The sequence below is a fragment of the Drechmeria coniospora genome, chromosome 02, assembly GCF_001625195.1.
Source record: "Drechmeria coniospora strain ARSEF 6962 chromosome 02, whole genome shotgun sequence".
Taxonomy (NCBI): domain Eukaryota; kingdom Fungi; phylum Ascomycota; class Sordariomycetes; order Hypocreales; family Ophiocordycipitaceae; genus Drechmeria; species Drechmeria coniospora.
The window spans coordinates 3,268,968-3,290,318 of NC_054390.1; the positions used below are offsets into that span (position 1 = coordinate 3,268,968).

Genomic DNA, 21,351 nt, shown 5'->3' on the forward strand with positions numbered 1-21,351 from the left:
TTGTCCAGCGACTGTGCGTGCATGTACTCTGTAACAACTGCAGTACTGTACGCTTGCCAGTTCCAGTACGCTGGGCCAGTTCTATATGTACGCCTGCCAGTTCTAGTACGCTGGCCAGTTCTGTGTGAACGCTTGCCAGTTCTAGTACGCTGGCCAGTTCTAGTACGTTGACCAGTTCTAGTACGCTCGCCGGTTCTTGTGCTTGTACCTGGTGCAACGGAACAAGCGCTCGTCCAATCGCCACAACGGCAGTAATCGCCACGACGGCAGCAATCCATCCCCACGATGGCAGCAATCGCCACGATGGCGGCAATCGCCATGATGACAGCAGGAAGCAAAAGAAAAAAAAAGGCACAGGATCACTCTTGATTGGCTCCGAGCGAGACGAGACGCCACCAACGACGCAGGGAAACAGGCAAAGAATGCGCGAGCGAGTCTTTTCTCCGCTTGTACAAGTACTTACAGTACTCTGTCCATGTCCAGCGGGGAAGAGGGACGAATGTATCCCATACACGTCACCTTTTCCTCGTCGGTCACGTGGCCACGTTGCTGCAGCGGCCATCAAGACACATTGCCACGCACCGTGCAGATGCAGAATGCCACTCCCTCCGCCGGCCGTCGTCATTCATGCGCTTTACCCGGGCACGCAGAGAGCAGGACGCACCACGGCGAGCGGAGCGGCGGGGTCAAGGGAGGGGCGTGCGGGCCGAAGACGAAAAGCCAAGGTCCGGATGACTCTCGTCCGGCCATGGCGACCAGGCACTCCCTTGACGAGGCGCGAGCCGTCCACTCCTCCAGTTCGCCGTCCGTGCGGGCACCTCGCACTCAATGCAACGGGCGTGGTCGAGCGTCATGGAGGGCGCAAACACATGCGAGCTCCTCCGTCAACCTCGTCGCCGAGGAAGGGTGGAAGGGCGGTGGGTGATGGGTGATGGGTGGCGGTGGTGGTGTGGTGGTGTGGTGTGGTGTGGTGTGTTGTGGCGGTGGTAGTGGTGGTGGTGGTGGTGGTGCTGCTGCTGCTGCTGCTGAAGGAGGAGGGTAAAGGTGGGAAAGGGGTGAGTACAGTCGAGGAGGGAGTACAGTAAAGGAGGAGAAAAGGAGGAGTAAAGGAGGAGTAGAGGAGGAGTAAAGGAGGGAGTGAAGGAGGCGGCAGGGAGGTGGTGGGAGCAAGTGGCTCGTCGTTGGTCGCTGGCGGCCGTGCGATGAATCCGGTGCGGGCGGGCGGCGCAGCGCGAGCGAGTTCCATGCCACGGCGACGAGGCGTGGCGGGTTCGTCGGTGCCTGTGCCTGGGCCTAGTTGTGCTTGCTCGCAGGCTCGGGTCCTGCTCAACGGTAGGGCCGCGGGGCGTGGCGGTCGACGGGCGGGAATGCGGCAAGCACACAATACGCACAATGGGCACGCCAGGGTCACGACGATGCGCGCGGGAGCATGTGCTCGCAAGAATGGGCTCGTCCAAGTCCATGCAAGGGGGGAATGTCGAGGCGACTGGGAGAGCGGAGCATGGCAGTTCACCGTTGGCGAGCCGCCCCGATCAGGACGGGTGCTCGCCATGCCAGCACTTGGGCATGTTTTGGCGCTTGAACGTACTTGGTTGCAGGCTCTCTCGCCGAGCACAGCAGCCACGTGTGCGCCCAGAAGTTGACGGCGCAGCGCGTCGTCGTCGGTGGCTTGGCCAAGCTCGCGGCACCCACCTGGCACGAACGAGCAAGCAAGCAAGCACTCGCCGCGCCGAAAGACAGGCGGCCGATGCACTGTCGGGTCATGCGCATCGGGCGGCCGCGTGCCGGAGAAGGCGAGGGCGGTTCGGAGGAAAGAAGAGGCTGCCAGGGTGTCGCCTGCGGGGGACGAGCAGGCCAGCGTCCGACAATCTCGCCCGCCGCTCGTCGTGTGTCTCGCGCCGGCCGACCTGGCTCGCCGGCGGATGACCCTACAGTGCCTGCGAGAGAGGCCGCCAAAGATGCCGCCAGAGATGCCGCCAGAGATGCCGCCAGAGATGCCGCGAGAGATGCTGCGAGAGATGCCACGAGAGAATACCGTTGTAGATATGCAGGTGGGTCATGCTGCAAGGTACGGAGTACGGAGTACTCATCCAAGGCACTGCTTGAGCTGTACTTGGGTGCTACAGCCACTACAGTAGTACGGAGTAGGTACAGACAAAATCACGATTCAATGTCGGTAGCGCTACCACTACAAAATGAATCGACACCTTTTGCCACCCCACTATACTCCAGGATCTACTTGTACGCTGTACAGAGGACGGGACTGCGTCCGGTACGGCGTACGTATATTACTTGCCCCAACGCCCAAGGTGCCTTGATATATTACTACGGTACTAGATGGATGGGTACTTGGTGCACACTCTGGATGGTAGGCATCTGCCCTCTATGAAATGGTGAACGGCACCGACGGTCATGGTACTGTACGGTCATGCTGCGCGTTGCCAAGCGTGGTGGCCTGTATACCTACTAATGCAAGCACTGCGGTGGGTGCCCGAGCGCCCCGAGCGTGCTGGTCGCCGTCGATGCTGCACAGCGCACAAAGTACTTGGACTGCTTGTACAGTGGTGCAGGTACTCGTTACGAGAGGGAGCCAGCCAGCGTGCTTGGGTACTGCTGTTCAACAGGCGTTGACAAAGGGCACGTGTAGTTGTGCATGGTTCCTCTACTAGAGGGCACCTAGTATTATTATGCAGTGTGCGGTGCACCTACGACGACGTACTAGTAGTAGGTACTGGTCAGCAACGAGAGGTAGCAAGTATTACTTGGGCACTGCTGTGCAACACGCACCCCTCCTTTGTCGTCCCGCATTAGCATGGAAGGGCAAGCGGCGTTTCCTCATCGACAGCTGCCGTCGCCGTCATGGACCTCCCGCAAACCATCGTTGCTCCGAGCCCTTGGAGCCCTTGGAACCTGCGTCGCACCGTCATCGCAGACCCGCGGCGGTGTGCAGGTCGCGTCCAATGGCCGTCCCGAAACCGACAGATGTGTGTGCGTGCGTGTGCTTGTGTGCGCGCGCCCAGCGAGCCCCCGTACGGCCGCCGCACTTGGTCACCTTTCGGACCACCTCTTGCCCACCGATAGCGCTCGGCCGTCGCTGTACTGAACCGCATCGCCCCCGCCGGCTGCGGGCTGCGGTGGCCGGCGCGGTGCAGGTGCATGTGCGTCGCCGCGCCGAGCGAGGAAAGGCGGGCGAGGGAGTCTACGGCTGCGGGTGCTCGTGCCGCTGCCCGCTGGCTGCCCGCCGCCTCCGGCCCAAGTCGAGGCGGCCAGCCGGCCGGGAATGGCTGCCTCGTCCCGGGACCCTGCCAATGGGGCCCCCTCCCCCCGCCCACGGCCGGGCCCGCCCCTGTCGCACCCACGTACTGTACATTACAGTCACTTGACAAAAGTGACGATTCGGTTTTAGTAGCGTTACTCCTTCAAATTGAATCGATAATTTTACCACCCCACCATAGCTCCGGCACGCCCACGCCTGCTCCCACCCACCTGCAGACGCAAGTCATCGCTGTAGTTGTGCTTGCTTGTAGGTGCGGATGCATGTGCAACGTGCAAGCACACCCGCATGTATCAGGTAGGTGCACAGTACATGCGCGTGGGTGTAATAATACGGGTGCGGCAAAGTAATCGCGAGTGCATATAATACTCCGTACTCTGTACGAAAACGCCTCATGACCACATCCCCGTGGCTGTGCACCCATACCTACCTAGTAGGCACTGTGCGGTGCGGGCACCTCAGCAGGTACTTGCTTGTACCGCCGGGGGCTGGTAATTATTACTCGCATGTCTTCTCCGGTGGCATGCTCGTCGGCTGCCGTGCACGCAAGTACGTGTCGGCGCCTCACCGGTCCCCCGTCCTCGGCGTGAGTGCGCGTCGCCGTGGCCGCGGCCGCAGAGGAGGTGCTGCTCGGCCCCTGCGCACGCCGTCTGTGCCCATACGCGTTCTCGCCGCGAGCCTGGACGAGCACGGCGTCCGCCCTGCGGCCTACCGTTCGTGGGCGGCACCGAGCGTTGTCGCCGGCATGCCTGCTGCAGGTGGGTGGGGTGGGAAGGCGGCGAGCCCTTGTCGCCTGGGTTTGCCGTGGCTCGCCAGGATCGCCGCCGCCGCCAATCAAAGGCCGCGGTGCTCGGGTATCGGACAGGTCCGTCGGCCACGGAGGCGCCGGTCGCCGATTCGGACGGCGGCCGTGTGCCACTTCCGTCGGGCGCCACGTCGGAACCGAGCACGGCAGCGCCTGCGTAGCATGCGGAGCACTGCATACACACGCAGCGGCACCTGCGCCGCGGGGGTAGGCCATGGCAGCGCGTGCCATTCGCGACCCGGCACGCACGAGAACATTGGCATTGCCGCACGGCGAGCGCCTGCCGGACGGCCCATGTCCTCGCAAGCATGCCCACACATGGGCGAGTTCATGCACGCCGTACGCCTGCCGTACTTGTCGGCGTGAGTGCGAGTGCGAGTGCGAGTGCGAGTGCGAGTGCGAGTGCGAGTGCGAGTGCGAGTGCGAGTGCGAGTGCGAGTGCGAGTGCGCAGTGTACGGTGCCGTGGCCGTACCGGCGCGCCCGCATCTGTCTGCGGAGTCCCCGTTCTCCAGTGCCACGGCCGGCGTTTGACCCCTAGGTGGGCTTGCCGGTCGGTCATGCGTTGGTGCGCACGTGCGAGTAGGGGCACTCGCCTGGGCTTGCCGTGGAATCGTGGCCATGCTCATACGTGCATGTATACCTAGGTACTTAGGTATGTAATTACGGCGTGCAGCCGGCACCTGTACATTCTGTAGCCACTTCCTTGCTTGCGCGCCTACATGTGCTTGCAAGTACGTACATGTGCTTGCAAGTACGTACATGTACTTACTGCAGGTGTGCCGTAGCAGTAAGCATCGAGTCATGCTGCCCGCGGGGCCGAGGAGAGGGGAGTGGCTTGCCATGCGTGGGTACTACCTACTGCAGTGCCCTCCAACAGCTGTATACAAGCACGCACAAGTATTTACATGCGGCCACAAATACGTCTACAGTACTCCGTACGGGCAAGTACATGTGCAACACCGAGAGGTACCTACGGCACGCACATTCAACGCACTCGTACCTGCACGGAGTGCTGCGCCGGGTGCTGTGCATTCTAGTACGCTCGTCCTTGCACTCTGTCTGGTGCCAACCAGCACGAGCGCACCTAGAATTGGCCGTCCGCACCTCCCACCGCTCGGTGGGAACCACCGCTGGCGAGGGCGCTGTGTCATGACAACAAATGTGCGCGCGCGTACACCCACATGTAGGTGTATTCCTTTCTTGTCCTGGAACGCACACGCCGTGCACTCGTACTCGTGCAGATGCGTGCGGGCGCAGGCCTGCAGGCGTGCGTGCGAGCGCGCATGAGTCGACTTATATTGGTGGCAATATAGGTCGACGTGTGTCCGTCGTTGGCTGCCTCCCTCTTGGGCCGGGCGCCCGTTCAGCGCAATTACCTAGCGCGCCCAACCATGTAATAATTTAGTACTCATAAGCGTACGTGTGCAGTGCTGTACTTGTACGCACAGTTAGTACTCAGATGACATCTTGCCGGCACGGATGCTGCGGTGCACGTGCACGTACGAGTGCATGTCCACTTCCAAGCACAGAGTGCATGTACACACCCACAAGCACATTTCCTCTACGCTTGGTCGGCAACTGTTCGCTCGTCGCCACCGCACTCGTATGCGTGTTCCGAGTGCTACGGGTGCCAAACGCAGATTCGCCCTCGTCCCGTCCCAACATCCCTTCTCGCCCGCGTACCTTTTCGCAGCAAATGGCGCCGAGTGCAAACGACGAGGATGCATCCGGCAACTGTCATGTTCCGTACGCCGTCGCAGATGGTCGACGAGTACCGGCGCCAGCTCCCGATGCTCTCCGCCAGCAACACACCCATCGCTCGCACGCACGCGTGGAGTCTTGGTAACGAGCCCATGCGCTGCGTGCTGTACAAGTGCACTACTTGGTTGTACACCAGCTGCGCATGTACTTGCGGCCGCGGCGAGCACGAGCGGAGAGGGACCTCCATGCACATGTACCGTACCTTGGCGCCTACGTGTATTACTTGCATGTACTTGTTCGTGCTCCGTGCTCCGCCCAAGTCCAAGTACCTGCACGGCAGCAGGTGCGTACCCGAGTGTTCCGGCAAGTCGTCCAGAGGACGGTGCTGCGTGTCTGCACTACCGACACCTACAGTGCCCGCCACGGCTCTTGCGCACGCACCGCACGCGCTCCCTGCACGTTCTCTCCGTAAGACTGCACCGTGCAGGTACGGAGCGCCGTAGGTACAATCACGACTCGTCGGTCGCGCACCACCTCGTTTCGCACCTCGTTTCGCACCGCTTTGGGCACTCGGCGGCCGCGGGGGGCAGGATGCAGCAGCAGCGACGGCTCGGTCGGCGCCGCAACCTCCCGCCCGTCGCGGCACTTCCCAACGTCGCGCCAGACCCGGCCAAGCGCCTCGCAGGCCGACGGGCCGCCACCTGCTCGTCGCGGCCATGACTATGCGGCCAGCGCGGCGCGCCGGCATCCGTCCCTCGCAGCCCCGTCCGGCGGCCGTGCTCCCGCGGCGCACGGCTCACGGGCGCGGGGCGCACCGCCGCACGAAGCGCACCTACGAAGCGCACCAACAAAGCGCACCTCCATGTGCAGCCCGTGTCGTGACTTTGCTTGGGCGTCGGGAGGCCACCGTGCTGTCGATGCGTGCGTGCCGTGCCACCTGCCGCACGCCCGCACCGCGGCATTCCGCATGCAAGTGCATCGGACGACGTTGCTCTCCTTGGCCGTTTGCCTTGCCGGGACAGTCTCGTGCATTTTTTGGGCCATCACGGCCGCCTCCGCGTCGAGGTCAGAGCCGGGTGAGATGACCCCCGTCCGCTCGAGGCGAGCGTACCACCTAGTAAGTATAGTTGTATAATACAGCGAGTGTGTGGGGATGGATTGGCCTGTGTACAAGTCTGTACTTACGACAGGCACGAGCACGGAGGAGCACGGAAGAGTACGGAGTGCTTGTACCTGCTAGGCGTAAGTACTGTAGTCGCACCTGCATGCATGCACGTACACCCGCTGTGGCTCGTTGCTTTTCCTTCATCATCCCTACTCCATGTCCCCTGATCCGTACGCGCATGCATGTGCAGGTGATTTTCCAGCGAGGAGCGGCATGCTGCTACCATGACTATGCTGCTCGTAACGGCCAAACCATGCCCCTCTCATCCTTCATTTCTTCTCAACATTCGCGCGACGGGTAATACGGCGGGCACGTGCGCGCAATCCACTCGTACGAGCGCCAAGTTACCAAGGCACACGCGACTATGCTCAGTTCGTCCCTGGAGCGCAGGTGCGCGCAAAGGTACATCAGGTCCTGCAGTTGTGTGCATGTGCGGAGGCGTGCTCCGTATCTACATGTACGTGCTGTACGACGGCACTTGCGCGTGCGGCGGTGCTTGCTTCCCTGCGCCGCTGCCATTCGCAGTAGGCTCGTGTGCGCCGAACCGAGTACGCACAAGTACATGCGTTCACCGTAGCCGTCCTGGTCGTGGCAGTATTGCCAGTGCACGACGTTGCGAGCATTTGTTCCCACCTACGGGAGTTACATGTACAGTAAGTACGTAATTACTGTACAGTACGGAGTATTACCTTGCACTCATTTTTATTGTACAACTGTATGAACATACTTGCAGTAATACTTACTTACCTGCTGTACTAAATTTCATGTACTCCGCACTCCGTACTCGAGGTACCTACGCCCCCATGGAAACGGTCATGGCACCTATTGCTTGTACGGCACGGCGCAGCGCAGTACGAGTGCATGCTCTTGCTTGAGATGCATGTGCTTGGTTTGCATCGACTTGATGGGCAAATACATATTCCGACGACGACGTCGCCGAGCACCTGCCCGTCGCCGTACTCGTCCTCGTACTCTTGCTTTCGGCCATACCCGTCCCTGCCTTCTCGAGACGTGACAATGCATGCTGGCTGCGGTGAAGCCGTGTGGACAAAAGGGACCATGGACCGAGTGCACCAAAGTGTACTTGCGTGTGCGTGCAAGTAGCAACACGCCTCGCAGAAGCCTACCCGCGCCGTGGACGAGAGCCCGGCCGTCGAGCAGGTAGCGCGCTGGGACGAATGGAAGATCGTGACGGGATGCAGCCATGACCCGATTTCGTCATGGGTCGACGGCGACAAGCGCGCTCGTCATTTGCCCCGTCGGCCCTCCGTCCTCGAGCAGATTGTTGGGCGGGGGGGTCCGAGCAGTTTGACCCCGTTGCCACGAACCCTGATCCTTCCCGCAGCTGCGTGCATCACTGGAAAAGTGGTCCGCATTCCCCACAGCGGATGGACGGGTACTGCAAGTACTTGTTCGTGCCAATGTGCAGCGTGGAGAGCCTAGGAACCTCCCCGTAGGTGGTTTGCTTGGGAGTAATACTTGCATGCAAGTAGTTGTCGGTGAGTGCTCCGTACTCCATACTTATATGTACAACCAAGTATTTACTGCAAGTACTCAAGTACAGTACAGTACACCGCACTTGGACAGGCCCTTGCGCAATACGTGGTTGTTCCGTACATGTACAACAGGTACGCAGCACTTCATGTGCATGCAGAGTTCCGTCATTTATCCGACGACGTGCCTAAGTACATGTACAAGCAGACGCAAGTACATGGATGGAGTACAGTACTCCCGTAATTGCATGTCGGTGCACTTCACTTGGTGGTGAATCACACGTACCCCGTACCGCAGATGCAGAACAGATGGGTAGTAGGTGTGCGTATCTCTACAGTGCCTGTTGGTGCAGTTGCAAGTGTTGTTGTGCAGAGTACTTTGCGCCAAGGGCAAGCATGGAGGTGTAACTGTGTGCTGCAACCACTTGCACATGTATACATGTACAAGTACTCCGTACCTTCGTGCATGTAATACAACGTACAGTAGTACTAGGTACCTAGTACTTGCTTGTGCTCCGTACAGTGGATGCACACTACATCTGCACCTACAAGATGCATGTATTTTCTGCGCAGCCGTATCCACAACAAGCTGGTCAGCCACCAATTTTAACAACGTACGACCACCACTCGCAAGTACTTACTTACTTGCCTGCTCGTACGCTGCTGGTGCTTGTACGGTGGCTCGCTGTGCTTGCAACTGCCAGTGCATCTACAGTACTTGCATGCAGGCGTACACGATGCCGGCCGCGGCTCGTCCACCCATCGCTCCTCTTGTGCTTCATCGACCTCTTGTTGCTGACCGGTGCGTACTGCCGAGCAACGCCTGCTCCGCATCGACGCCGCGGCAAGTACTTACTCCGCACATGTACGCATCGACGCGACCTGCAAGTAAGCGCATGCGGTGCCTCTCTACCTCTACGGACCAAGCACACGGCGTCGTTCCATGCCGCCCAAGGCAGGCGACCCGTCGACACGCCGCCGTCCAAGGTCGACTCGGCCCTCGTCGTGGGCGACCGTCAAGGTACCTGCTGGTGGTGTGCGAGTGCGTGGCCGAATTAGATTCCGGCTAACGAGCGGCTCGGGGCCACCCGCCTCGCTTGCGGGATGCTAGTAAGAACGGCGGCGGCATCAATCCACGGGGCGGTCCACCGAACGAATCTCCTCATCTTCCACCAGGCTTCTCTTGGCCACGGAATCAAGGGGTCAATGGGATGCACGGCCAGGGGGGCGGCCGAGATGCATTGAATGGCGCCAAGGCATCATCAGCCGGCCTAGTTTGCATGCGCATGTGCGGAGCAAGTACGGAGTACGGAGTACAACTACGACTAATAATTACTTGGTGTACTACTTGCTGTACTTGCTGTACTGTACTGTACATGTACTGTACAGTGCACCTACGTACTTGCACCCCTACACCTACATGCAAGCAAGTATTCCTCGCAGCGGTACGAGCACGAGTACCTGCTAGCCCTGCGCCGTACGCCAAAGTGTACTGATACTCCGTACTTGGGACGGATTGCTATGATACATTTTAGGTACGGATGCATTGCAAGTAAGTGTGCATGCACGTTGGCGTGTACGGAGCACTGCGACTACCACCACCTACGTACCTGGTAGGTAAGTACCTACCAGGCAAGTACTGAAGTGCTACAGATGCCGAGCGCAAGTAATTGGTTGTACTTGCTTGTGTGCCCAGCGAGTACATGTACTTGTCAAGTACCAAGGCGCATGCATGCACGAGTACGGGGTACGAGAACAGAGCACAGAGTACGGAGTACTGTACCGTACCTCGAGGACGGCTTGCAAATCATATCAACCCAAAGCGCCCTGCGGAGGCCCCCTGCCTCGCCGAATGATGATTTCCTTTGTACTTAGCTTCGGGTGGCTTGGGCGGCGGAGCGCTTCGGATCGTCGTGATGCCTCCCTACCTCGATTCACCCCCCATCGCCTTGGGGGTGGTGGCAGCCCATCGTGACCTGCTTCAAGATGGACGATGATGATCCCTCATCTCACTCACCGCAACACTACTGCACCTACACGTAGTACGCCGCAAGGCGCGGCAGGCAGGCTGGCAGGCTGGCTGGCTGGCTGGCAGGCTGGCTGGCTGGCTGACGACCAAGCAACCGAGCGACCACGCCAGGCGCGGACCGTGGACCGTGGGCATGGACCAGGGTTCCGCGAGGCAGGGTTACCCTTGGTTGTCGCGCCGGTAGGAATTATTGCTGATGGATTCCTGCGCAGCATGCACTGGAAATGCAGCGGCACGTGTTCACCGAGTGCAAAATTCTGTGTGCAGGCGTGATCGTGCTCGTCCGAGTGCGAGGACACGTAATTCCCAGAGGCGTGCATGCAAGTGCGGCGCCGCCGTGGTCCGCCCCGGTGGACGGGCGTCGAATCCATGGTGGGGGAAGTCAGTCGGTGATGCGCACCGCTCGATCACACACGGCCAAGTACCAGCAGGTGCACGCGTCCCAACCGATGGCCAAGCCGACAGCCAAGCCGACGACGAAAGGGCAACCAAGGGACTGCGCAAAATTCGCATGCACCTACTCCGTACTAACTTACTACCCGTTCCTTGCACAAGTGGTATTTGGCTTCGCACCGCCAGGTGGTCGCCTATGGGTCGAGGGCGGCCTGGCGTCTCTGTAAGTCCTTGCAGTACTTACGGCGGCGCGCATGCGCCGATAGGTACGAGCGAAGCCGTCCAGACGTGATGATTTCCGCCCATCGCTCGAGTCGCCGGCACTGTGCTGGTACCGGTCCGTTGTTGATGGCTAATTTTTCCGAAGCGCGGTGCGCGGCCCGTCGTGCAGATCGCATGGGAATGGCATCCCGACATGGCATGGAATGGTAGACGTTCCTCTGCTTCGCGTGCACGCACCGTGCGAGCATCGCCATGTACGGCCAGAGTTGCGGTGTGCGCCTCTGCTCGTGCAAAGCAAGTGCAGTCCGCCAGCGGGAGCAGGTGCTACGGCACGGCGTCGCCGTACTTGCCAGAGTACCTGGTACGTAAGTACTCGCCGTCGTGCCTCCCGCACCCTCGTGTGCTTCCTGCACGAGCAAGTACGCCACGACCAACCGCCTGCCTTGAGCGCTTTTTTTTTCACACCGTCGGTGCGCCTCAGCCACTTGGCGGTGGCAAAGCGGCGAGGGAAGGAGGCAGGCAAGGGAAGGATGGACGGAAGGATGGGAGAGCCGAGCTACTGACACGACCCGGCGAGCCAACGAGTGAGTCTTCGCCCGAGGCCCCAACTTTTTTTCCCCATGGACGTGCTTGTCTTGTCTTCATCAAAACCATCAACCCACCTTCGTCCGTTGCCGCATGTCTCAGGCGGCCTCCTAGCCCCACGCCCTCGTTGGCGCTGGCCGAGCCCAGGCCCGGCCGATGTCGAGTCTTCCGGCCCGATCCTTTTGGAATGTCACCCGCCCGCCCGTACGAGACAAGGAAGCCGGTTCGGTGGCCGCGCCAGCAGAAGCAATATTAGCCGCGGTGCTTTGTGCCTTGTTTCTGTTTCAACTCGTCGACGACATGTACCGAGTACATGCACTTGGCTGCGCAGCGGCTGCTCGCGTACAGGTACTTGCATGGCCAACCCCTCCGCCAAGAATCAGAGGACTCGGGACCCAGCACAGCAGGGATTCCAAGATGGCGCCGTGATTTGAAACGCGGCACGATGTGATGGGCAGCCAACACGCTAGGCCCGCCGTGGGAGGGCCCAGTGCTGGACGACGACGATCAGTACCAACAGCAAGTACTGTTCTCGTCACTGCGGGCCACGGCGCAGGTGCACTGACGAGTTGTGCTCGTACGGACCGACGGGTTGGGCTCATACTTGGGCGTGCGCCAACCGTACGATGCAGAGTGCACCCGAGTGCACCTCCATACGCACACCTGTGCCAGCCGCAGCACAGACACCAAGCGAGTAGGGTACCGCTCGCAGCAAGCAATACGGTGTTGAGCGCGCCCTCGCACGAGTACGAGCCCGGACACAGATACACCAGGTGCGCACGCACTCGTTTGCTTACACGTCATGCTCGCGCACACGAGCGAGTGAGCGGACGCCAATAGCCTCACTACACATTGGTGGCGTGCTGCCCTGCATGGGTGCCGACTAGCGCTTCTGGCAGAAACAATGCACGGCGCGTTCGGACAGGCTGCTGATGCGGACGCAGGATACGGGGCCGTCGGGAGTCGTACCTTTGCATCCCTACCGCTTCGCATCGTTCCTTCATCCACGCGTCGGTAGCTGGCTCATCGTGCATCCCCTTGCCGCATCTGCCTCGGAATCATCGACGACGTACCGGCTGCTCGCAATCTCTATAATTCCTACTATAACCTTACCCTTAAAGGGTATAAAGGAATACTTAAGGCGCGCGTGCATCCAGCCGAGATGGGAGTTTGATGCACATGATCGCGCCGCCCGCCGAGCCGTTTGCACTCGCCACCTTGGCCACGCGGAGCCAACACGCTGCACACCGTCCGCCGGGCCTTGCTCGAGCGAGGGAACCTAAACCCCGTGGGCGGCTTGCTGCTGGCTCGTCTGCTGAGCCGCCGTCCCGAACGCCGTGGTGGATTGGTTGACGAGCCCCGGACAAGGCCCGTCCCGCCTCTCGCACAGCAGCGGCACATCACGTGACCGTTGGCCCATGCGGATGAGCATGCAACTCGGCACGCCTTGCAGCTGGCCCCGTTTTGGCAGCCCGCCCAGGTTGCAGGACGACTGGACCAGTGGTCGGTCGCCCATGCATGGATCACGCAAGCAAAAAAATCGAAGCAAAATGCAAAAATAAGTACACCTACAGTACAACAAAGGCGAGAGACCCCTACGCCAACCCAACGAGGGGCCTCCCGAGACGAATTCTGCACTTCTGGGAACGAATCCTACGAGTGCGTCGCCGTGCTACGAGCATCAATCAGCACGAGCGCACGCGCGAATGCTCGTGCATTTATCCATGCGCTGCACTTGCACACGCCTACGACGTCAACGTCGAGAATGTACGGAGCACTTGCTGCACTGCACGTACGAGAAACTCGCCTACGGTACTTCCAAGTACTTGTACACGGAGTGCATACCGAGTCCGTCGCGCACACCCTACCTTGATGGCACGACCAGAGCCGCCATTCGCGACGGCACACCGCACCTAGACCAGAAGTGGGTTGGAGGTCGTGACAGGGGTGTGCCCATCGGCAGGGGGCCTGCAACGACACCACCTCAGACAGCTTCGAGCGTCCCGTGTGCGTACAGTACTACCCGCCGCTTCCTTGCCGGTGTGGCTGCTCCATATCAGCAGCATTCGTTGCCGTATGAGCTATCGCTTGGCCACGGCGGCCCAGAACAGGGCTCGGCCCGGAGGCGGAGCTGCCTAGCTGCACCTGCTTGCGTTCGCGAGCAAGTACCTCCACGGAGCCCTCGCGGACCGAATGTCGTCCGCGACGGCCGCGAGCAGCCATCAGCCATCGTCGACGGATGCCAAGAGGGTACCATGTCAACTCGTGTCTTGTGCTTGCTCGTGCACACCACATGTACGCGTATGCGTCGGGCATGGGCGTATGCATCCTGCGAGCGAGCATGCCTTCTCCGTACGCCCTCCGGCTCGGCTGCCTGGACGCTGCCCGTCGACGTCTCGCACCATCGGCATCGTTCAACGACGTCGATGATGCGAGAAAATTGGACCTGGTCACGACACGGTCGAGGCCGGACGGCTGATGCGAGCTAGAAGGCCGTTCTTGAGGGACCATGTTCGCCAACGGCCGCCCCCCTCGTGCCCGAGATGGCTGCGAGCTGCCCCTTGACGGCGGCCGTCTTTGCCCCTCGCCCAGGTCTCGGCCCACGGCAACCCGCCGAAGCACGCCCAAGGGTTCCAGAAGCGGCTGCGCCGTCGCTGACCTCGCCCGGCTCGCACCAAGCACCCCCTTATCCCTCGACCCCCAAGAGCCCTGTGCCAACCTTCTGCAACTGCTGCTCGGCTGCACCTGGCGTCTGTCGGAATGCGTGCGCCGATATTGAACGGAGCACGTCGGCTCTCGGTGACGACGATGTGTGTGCCGAGAGTCGAGGGTCGGCGCGTCCAAACGAGCGGTGTGCGGACAAAGGGCATGTGCATTGTGCGTCAAGCCAGCTGCCCTGGGAAGGCTTTAATGGCTCAGCGTGCGCTCGTGCCGCGTTAGCCATCTTGCCACGACGCGATGGTGTGCACTTCGTTGCTTCCGCAGCACGAGGGGGGTAGCGCACTCTGCTTGCCGCTGTGCATCCGCCCACCGCAAGCCTGTGCGCGGCTGCATGCGATACGTGCGGCACGGTGTATGCATAGGGGCTTTCTTGACGCACACCCCCCGGACACGACGAGACAAGGACCGGGCCTGGTGCTCGATGAAACTCTTCACCGTCGTCAACAGGAACGAGGTCGGGCTCTGCCAGATCAGATCAACTTGTCCATCGACGCCTTCGGTTCGGCAGGACACATGTCGCCTCGACCGCTGAGCCCTCTCCTTCTTCCTTGAATCCCGCCGTTGGGATTGTAGGTCGGTCCGTGCCGGCGGTTGAGCTGACTCGATCAGAGCGCTGGGTCGCCATCGGCTCTTTCGCCGGCCACTAGTCGTCGCGCGGCCGACGGCGGAACGGTGCGCTCGTGCAGGTGCATCTGACCATGATCCGCTTAGGGGTCGCCGTCGTCGCTCGCGCCCCCCCCCTCGACCCCGACCCGACCCGACCCCCTGCTTGCGAGGTGGCTGGCAGGACGCTGGAGGATCCGCTGCTGGGTACGATGCGTATGAAAGCCGGCCACGTTTTGCCGCAGCTGCTGATGTTGTGACCGACCCGTCTCGGAGCGGGCCAGCGCAGAATTGATGCGTGCATTTCCCCTCTTTTCACCCTCGACGCATGTGTTGTTGACTGACGGTGCTGGCCGCCCCAACCATCGCCAGCAACAGGGCCAACACTGACGTGCAATTCTCTCGTTCAAACGATGGTTGTGCGGGGGCCTCGTTGATGAATCACGGCCGATCCCACGCCGACGCAATCCTACGCAAGGACGTCGGCGATGTCGTGATGGTACCCCCCGCTCCTGGCAACGTCGGACTGTCGCAAACGCGTCTGGCAACCTGGCACGCGGCACCAACCGTCTTCCTTTCCTCCAAGGCGTGGCAGCGGTCGAACCAGGCTCGCTTCCGGATGTTCTGGGCCTCCGTCTTCCAGGGCCCCTTTGGGGACCTGTCATCTCCGCGTTCCTCGGGTTCCTCTGGGTGCTGGCAGCTTGCATTGGGACTCCGTAGGGCAAATGGTGCCACGAGGCGTCCGCTATCACCAAGGCAAGGACAGGGACATGCGGAGGACGGGACTCGGGGGTGTCCGTGCCACTCGAGGCTAGCAGGGGCAATCCCGTACGGATTGCATCAGTTCGATTCCTGCTGTGGGAGCCGAGGAGCATCGCGGTTCGTCGATGGCCGGACGGCGGTGGACAGGCTAGACAGGGTACTCGGGAGGAGTCATCATATCATATGTTCCATGCATGCACACGCAGAAGTACGTGGCTTGGACGCCTAGCGTCGATCGCTGATGGCTATGCATGGTGTATGTCATGGGGGGTCATGCTGTGCCGTGCCCCTACGTTGCGTGTGCGTCGAGATTCAGAGCTTGCAGCATCGTCCCTGTCCTCCCGTTCACCAAAACTCATCCCCCCCTCCCACGAATGATTCATTGAAGGCTGCTGATACCATGGCGTATAGGTATGGTGCTGCTCTTGCAAGCCAATCTCCGCTAGACACACGAATGTCTTGTGCAGATGCCTCGTCTCTTCGGTGCCGGGGTCGGCGAGGTGCATGGATGGTATTGGATTGAATGACGGCTAGAAGCTGCATGCGCTGAGAAGATCAAAAGCCTTGGCTTTGATTCCCAACATGCTGTACGTCCCCTCCTGACCGACTCGGACCGGCGTCGACAGAGTGATCATGATCGACAGACTTGGAACTGCAGGCTACGAGATTGTCGGCTCACGCGTCGGATTGATTCTAGCTCCCGACAGAATGTCGATGTTCTTCCTTTACCAGTTCGAACAATTCAATGTACAGTACGGAGTACGGAGTATTACTCCGTCATGCTTCCTGATTTGCAGACATGTTCCACGTCCATGAAGCTTGGGTGCTGACTAACGTAGCCTGCACTGCATCATTCATTCGCAAGCCACGCATGCTGCTTGGTCTGTTCCCTTGTCTGTACGAGTACATTTTTTTGAATTTCCTTTACTTAGACTTTCCTTCCATTTCATTTTCCTTGCTGGAATCGACATCTGCCTTGTTGGATTCTGGAGGAGGCGGCGGCGCAGCGCAAGGCCGGCGCCGACTGACGGTCTGGACACTGTGAAGCTGAGAAACCTTCCGAAAAGTGTCCGGGAGGCTTCATATAAAGACATCGTGAGGGGGAGGGCGTTGGTGAAAGCCCGTCTCGTTGTTTATTCCTCTGCAACAAGATTGGCACGTTTTCAAGCCTCTTCTAGATATTTCCTGCATGATCCCTCACCATCGAACCGGCTCGTGTACGTCCAACCCTTCAGGGTTCGCAGTCATCATGTCTCATACGACAGCGATAAATCAGGCACACTTCAAGTAAGCGAGGCCGTAGTATGCCTGCACAGTCAACTTCTTGCATTCGTGCCATTACCGCAGCCATTGTTCGGACTGTTCTAGCTCAAGCTCGCTGACGCGGACGCCAGCAATCTTGCCGCCGAATACGACACAAAATTCAAAGCCGTACTTGGCAATTTAGAGAGTCAGGTGAAGGCGAGTGCCGACTTCATCGGCGTTCGTCAAGGAGATCGGCTGCTAGACTATGCGTGCGGCACAGGACTCCTGTCTTGGGTGAGTCTGTCAGGGCGTGGCTGTTGAATGGTAAGCTCACAATCGCTCGTCTCCAAGTCGTTGGGAGACCATCTCTCTCAATGCGTCGGGGTCGACATATCGGAAAGCATGGTTGCCGTGTACAATTCCAAGGCCAAGGACAAGGTACGGCAGCAGCCGCGGCTGCGCAACTGGCCGAGGAAGCAGGGTTGACAGTACTAGATTGCTAACTGGTCCAAGGGATTCACGCCAGAAGAGCGCATCGCACACGTCGGCAGTCTCATCGACGAGTCAGACGCGACCTGCTCGGGGTTTCCGAACTTGACGAGCTTTGACCTCGCCGGGGTCGGACTCGGCTTCCACCACTTCGACGACTGCCACCTCGCAGCGCGGCGCCTCATCGAGCGGCTGCGTCCCGACGGCGGCATCTTCTTCATCCTAGACCTCGTCTCACATGCCACATCTGCCGAGCATTGTGCCGCCAAGGGCGTAAAGCACCAGGGCTTCAGTGAAAGTCAAGTACGCGAAATGTTCGAGGATGCCGGAGCGGGAAAGAATTTCAGGTTCATGATCGCGGATGAAGAAGTGGCGTTTGATCATGCCGACGGCGAGGGCGGGAATAAGGCGAGACAAGTGTTTTTCGCCAGGGGCGAGAGGGTGTGACGGACGGGAAACTGTCACATGCTGTTGCCATCCAACGGATAGTATTTCTGTGGCGTCGTAGCTCGGTGTGAACGGATCATATTTGCATCCTCGAGACGGGTGCGCTCTGCTTGTCGGCCAGCCCCCTCTCACTGCGCTTGCTGGACCCCATGCTCCGGAATGTCGACGACAAAGCCGCCCCCGAGAATGATGGCAGGCTCCTCAATGTTCTCATGCTCGTAGCTACGCGCGACCGGTCAGTATATCGTTGTCGGGGGGCGCCGATGGCGAGAGAAACCCACCTGAGGGTGCCGACACCGCCGGTGTCGAGCAAAAATGTAGGCCCATCCTGGAGCGTCTTGCCAACCCAGCGCATGGCAAAGGCACGAAGGATGTGGCCGTGTGCGACAATCAAGACGTCACCGTTGCCTGCCTCTTTCCTACCGATGACTGGTTTATGCCATTTTTCTCGAATCTCGGCAATGAGTCTGTCCAGCCGTTGGGTGATCTGTTCTGGGCTCCTGATGCCCCGCGTCGTTTGTCAGCAGATTTCGCTCCTCAACACCTCCATCAGCTGGCGGGCAAGTAATCAAGAAAGGGCCCAATGGGGGGGGGTGAGAGGAAGCAGTGACGACTCACTCTCCACCGGGGCATCCGTCGCGCCAAATGTCCCAGGTTCCTTGGTAGCCCTGGTCCTTTCTGGTCTTCCGAATCTCCGGGCTCGTGATACCTTCATATGCACCATAGTCCCACTCACGGATGTCCTCGGTGACCTCGACGCCGGCACCACACTCGAGGCCGTGGCTGGGGGTGTCGCCGTGGCGTTTCCAGGGCAGTTCGCCAGCGTGAGCGAGGTTGAGCAGCTCAAAGGTGCGCTGGGCTCGCTTTCGAGGAGACACGTAGCTGCGAGTGTCAGTTAGCGGTTGTCGTTTCACTCGTCTACGTCGGTAGCCAGCACTGCTGCTGCGGCCGCCTCCGCTGCCGCCTCCCACCACCTCTTTGCTGCATGTTTTCCAGCCGGGAAAACGCGCCGAGCCGTCTCGTGGCCTGACGAGAGCCGTCTCACTGGCGGAGGGGGTAGCACGCGGCGGCGGGTGCTGGTGTGATTTCTTGCACGACCGAGCGATCCCCATGCAACGTCGGACAAAGGAGGTGTTTGCTCTGCGAGGCATTGCATCCCGTGTCCTTGGTGCTGCCTCGCAGCGTCGATGCACAGCACGCACGAGGTGACTTGCTCGTCGGGCGGCAGTCCAAGCTCAACAGCAGGCCCGTGTGGTCGGGAGGAAGGGGATGAATGGACGGGATGCACATTGTACGGTCGCAGAATGGACGGCCCGCGCTGTCGTGTCACGGGCGCTCACCCGCATGAAGAGCTGGTGACATGTTGGCAGCATGGCGACGCAAGGGGCACGACCGAGGGCGGACCAAAATGACGCCTTCACCCGTGACGAAGACGATGGTCCGCGTGTGCAGCTTGCCTCCCCTTGACACGGAGCCGTGGCAGCGGAAGCAGCAGCGGAAGCAGCAGTGGCATGGACGCAAGCCGAGACGGCCGCGGCGTGCGGCAGCAGGCAAGCAGGTTAGGGAGGGGGGTTTTGGACGCACACGTGGGCGAGCTTTCGGGGAACGATGAGACGGTCGTCGCCGACGAGGGCCCTGCCAGTCGCGAGGATTCGCTTCTCGCCATTTGCCGTCAAGGGAATGTCGGTGCGGCCCGTGTGCTTTCCGCTCAGGGACCACTCCGTCTCGCCGTGCCGGACGATGAAGACGCGAGGCGTCATCCTCTCGGCTGGATTTGCCTCTCGGGGTTCGAGCGGAGCGTCTAGCTTTGTCGATGTCTCGGAAGGTGACTCTCCGGTCGACGGCCGACGACGGAAGGCGACAGTAGAGACACGAGCGCAGGTGTGAGACTGCGCCAGGGGGGGGGTTGGGGATTGGTCGTCGAGAAGGTAGACGATGTGAATCGGACGGGAGCTGGAGCGAGAAGACGGTTGGCCAGTTGAAGGTGGCATGAGTCAGTCACGAGGACACGAGGAGAGGAGAGCTTCGTCCGCAGCCACGACGGCAGAAACGAAGGAGGGGAGGGGTCACCTCACCGTAAAGCGTGAAGCGCAAGAGACCAGCCAGCGGTGTAATAAGCGGTATCCAGTCCAAGGCGAATATCCCACCGACCGACGAGGCCATCATAACTCAAGGCAACTCGACAGAATACGCATACGAAATGGAGGCATTTCATTTATTCCGATTAGATTTATTTTCCGACTTTCCGTCCTCTCGTATGTGATTCGCATCTATCGCGCCGTCATGTGAGCAACAACGAAGCTCGGACTACTTGGTAAGTACCATCTGCTAGTGGTACCGTCAAATGCATGTGGATGAGTAGGGTTGAGTAAGTAATTATTACGTCATGTACTCCGTACATGAAATTCCATGCCAGCAGTCCGGAGTATTGACTGAATGTATGTACATGTACTTGTACTGAATGTGTACAGTAAGTAATTACTTGTATTTACCTATCTAGTACTTGGCATATTCCATGTCAAACTGGTGAACCTCACTAATACAGCACATGCAAGCACTGTAGGTGCAGGTACTTGCATTGGAGTTTCAGTGCTCCCCGCGTCCTCCTCAGTTGATGCGAGTATGAAACGAAACCAAATCAGGGATGCAATCCAACTCAGGGATGCAACCCAACTCAGGGATGCGATTTGCGCTCTCTTGAAGCCCCTTCCCTCTCGCCATCATTGCTCTGGATTTTGGCATGGCGGAGAAGCAACGGACAATCATCAAGCGCGTACGAGGTCTCGGGTAAGCTAGACATTTTCGTGAGCTCAGTTCGTAGATCCATCCCCTCCCCCTCATGCTTCTCCCCCTCATCCTCCTCCCCCTCTTTCCCTCTCTACTCTCCTATTCCCACTTCCCTCCTCCTATTCCATGCGAAGAAGCAACCGCGCCTTCTAGGTCATGGTTTGAGCTGCTGCGGTACAGGACCATGCCTGGACTGGATCCGTAAGCGGCCATCGGCTCGCGCATCATCACTGACTTCGGCCGACTTCCCCACTTGATCGGCATTACCCTGTACTCCGTGGTCGTACTATCGATTCAACAGCTGTCAACCTCGCAATTGATTGAAGGGAGCCGTCATCCAAAAACTCAAGTATGGGAACCTAGAAGTGGAATAAATATGAGCACTGGGTGCCCGTTTTCTAGACCTCGTTTCATCGTTGTTTTCAATCTGCTGCTCGAAACACGAGTAGCCTCCAGTTGGCATCGCGTCTCCACCGCTGCATGGCCTCTCGACACCATCGTTTCGCTGTTGACTCCAGGGTGGCACCCGAACTTGCACAGCGACTGGAAATAAAATGCACTGCTTGCCGCTTCCACGTCGGCGAGAAAGAGGAATACAAAGCATGGAGACGCAATAAATACTCGTTGGC

The 21,351-nt window shown here is 59.8% G+C and overlaps 4 protein-coding genes across 4 annotated transcripts; 2 read left to right on the forward strand and 2 right to left on the reverse strand.

The window, feature by feature from the left end:
• Positions 1-3,704: 3,704 nt before the first annotated feature.
• Positions 3,705-4,700, reverse strand: DCS_04031 (uncharacterized protein; the record flags this gene model as incomplete). The annotated part of the gene is made up of 1 exon (XM_040801343.1): positions 3,705-4,700. One exon carries the CDS (start codon positions 4,698-4,700, stop codon positions 3,705-3,707), a length of 996 nt encoding a protein of 331 aa, XP_040656376.1.
• A 9,477-nt stretch (positions 4,701-14,177) lies between these two features.
• Positions 14,178-14,447, forward strand: DCS_04032 (uncharacterized protein; the record flags this gene model as incomplete). The annotated part of the gene is made up of 1 exon (XM_040801344.1): positions 14,178-14,447. The coding sequence occupies one exon, from the start codon at positions 14,178-14,180 to the stop codon at positions 14,445-14,447; it is 270 nt and encodes an 89-aa protein (XP_040656377.1).
• Positions 14,448-17,003: 2,556 nt separating this feature from the next.
• On the forward strand, positions 17,004-17,935 carry DCS_04033 (uncharacterized protein; the record flags this gene model as incomplete). Its single annotated transcript, XM_040801345.1, has 4 exons — positions 17,004-17,041; positions 17,149-17,293; positions 17,351-17,437; positions 17,513-17,935. 4 exons carry the CDS (start codon positions 17,004-17,006, stop codon positions 17,933-17,935), a joined length of 693 nt encoding a protein of 230 aa, XP_040656378.1.
• Positions 17,936-18,063: 128 nt separating this feature from the next.
• Positions 18,064-19,926, reverse strand: DCS_04034 (phosphoglycerate mutase family protein; the record flags this gene model as incomplete). Its single annotated transcript, XM_040801346.1, has 4 exons — positions 18,064-18,157; positions 18,217-18,435; positions 18,554-18,817; positions 19,520-19,926. 4 exons carry the CDS (start codon positions 19,924-19,926, stop codon positions 18,064-18,066), a joined length of 984 nt encoding a protein of 327 aa, XP_040656379.1.
• Between the last annotated feature and the right edge of the window lie 1,425 nt (positions 19,927-21,351).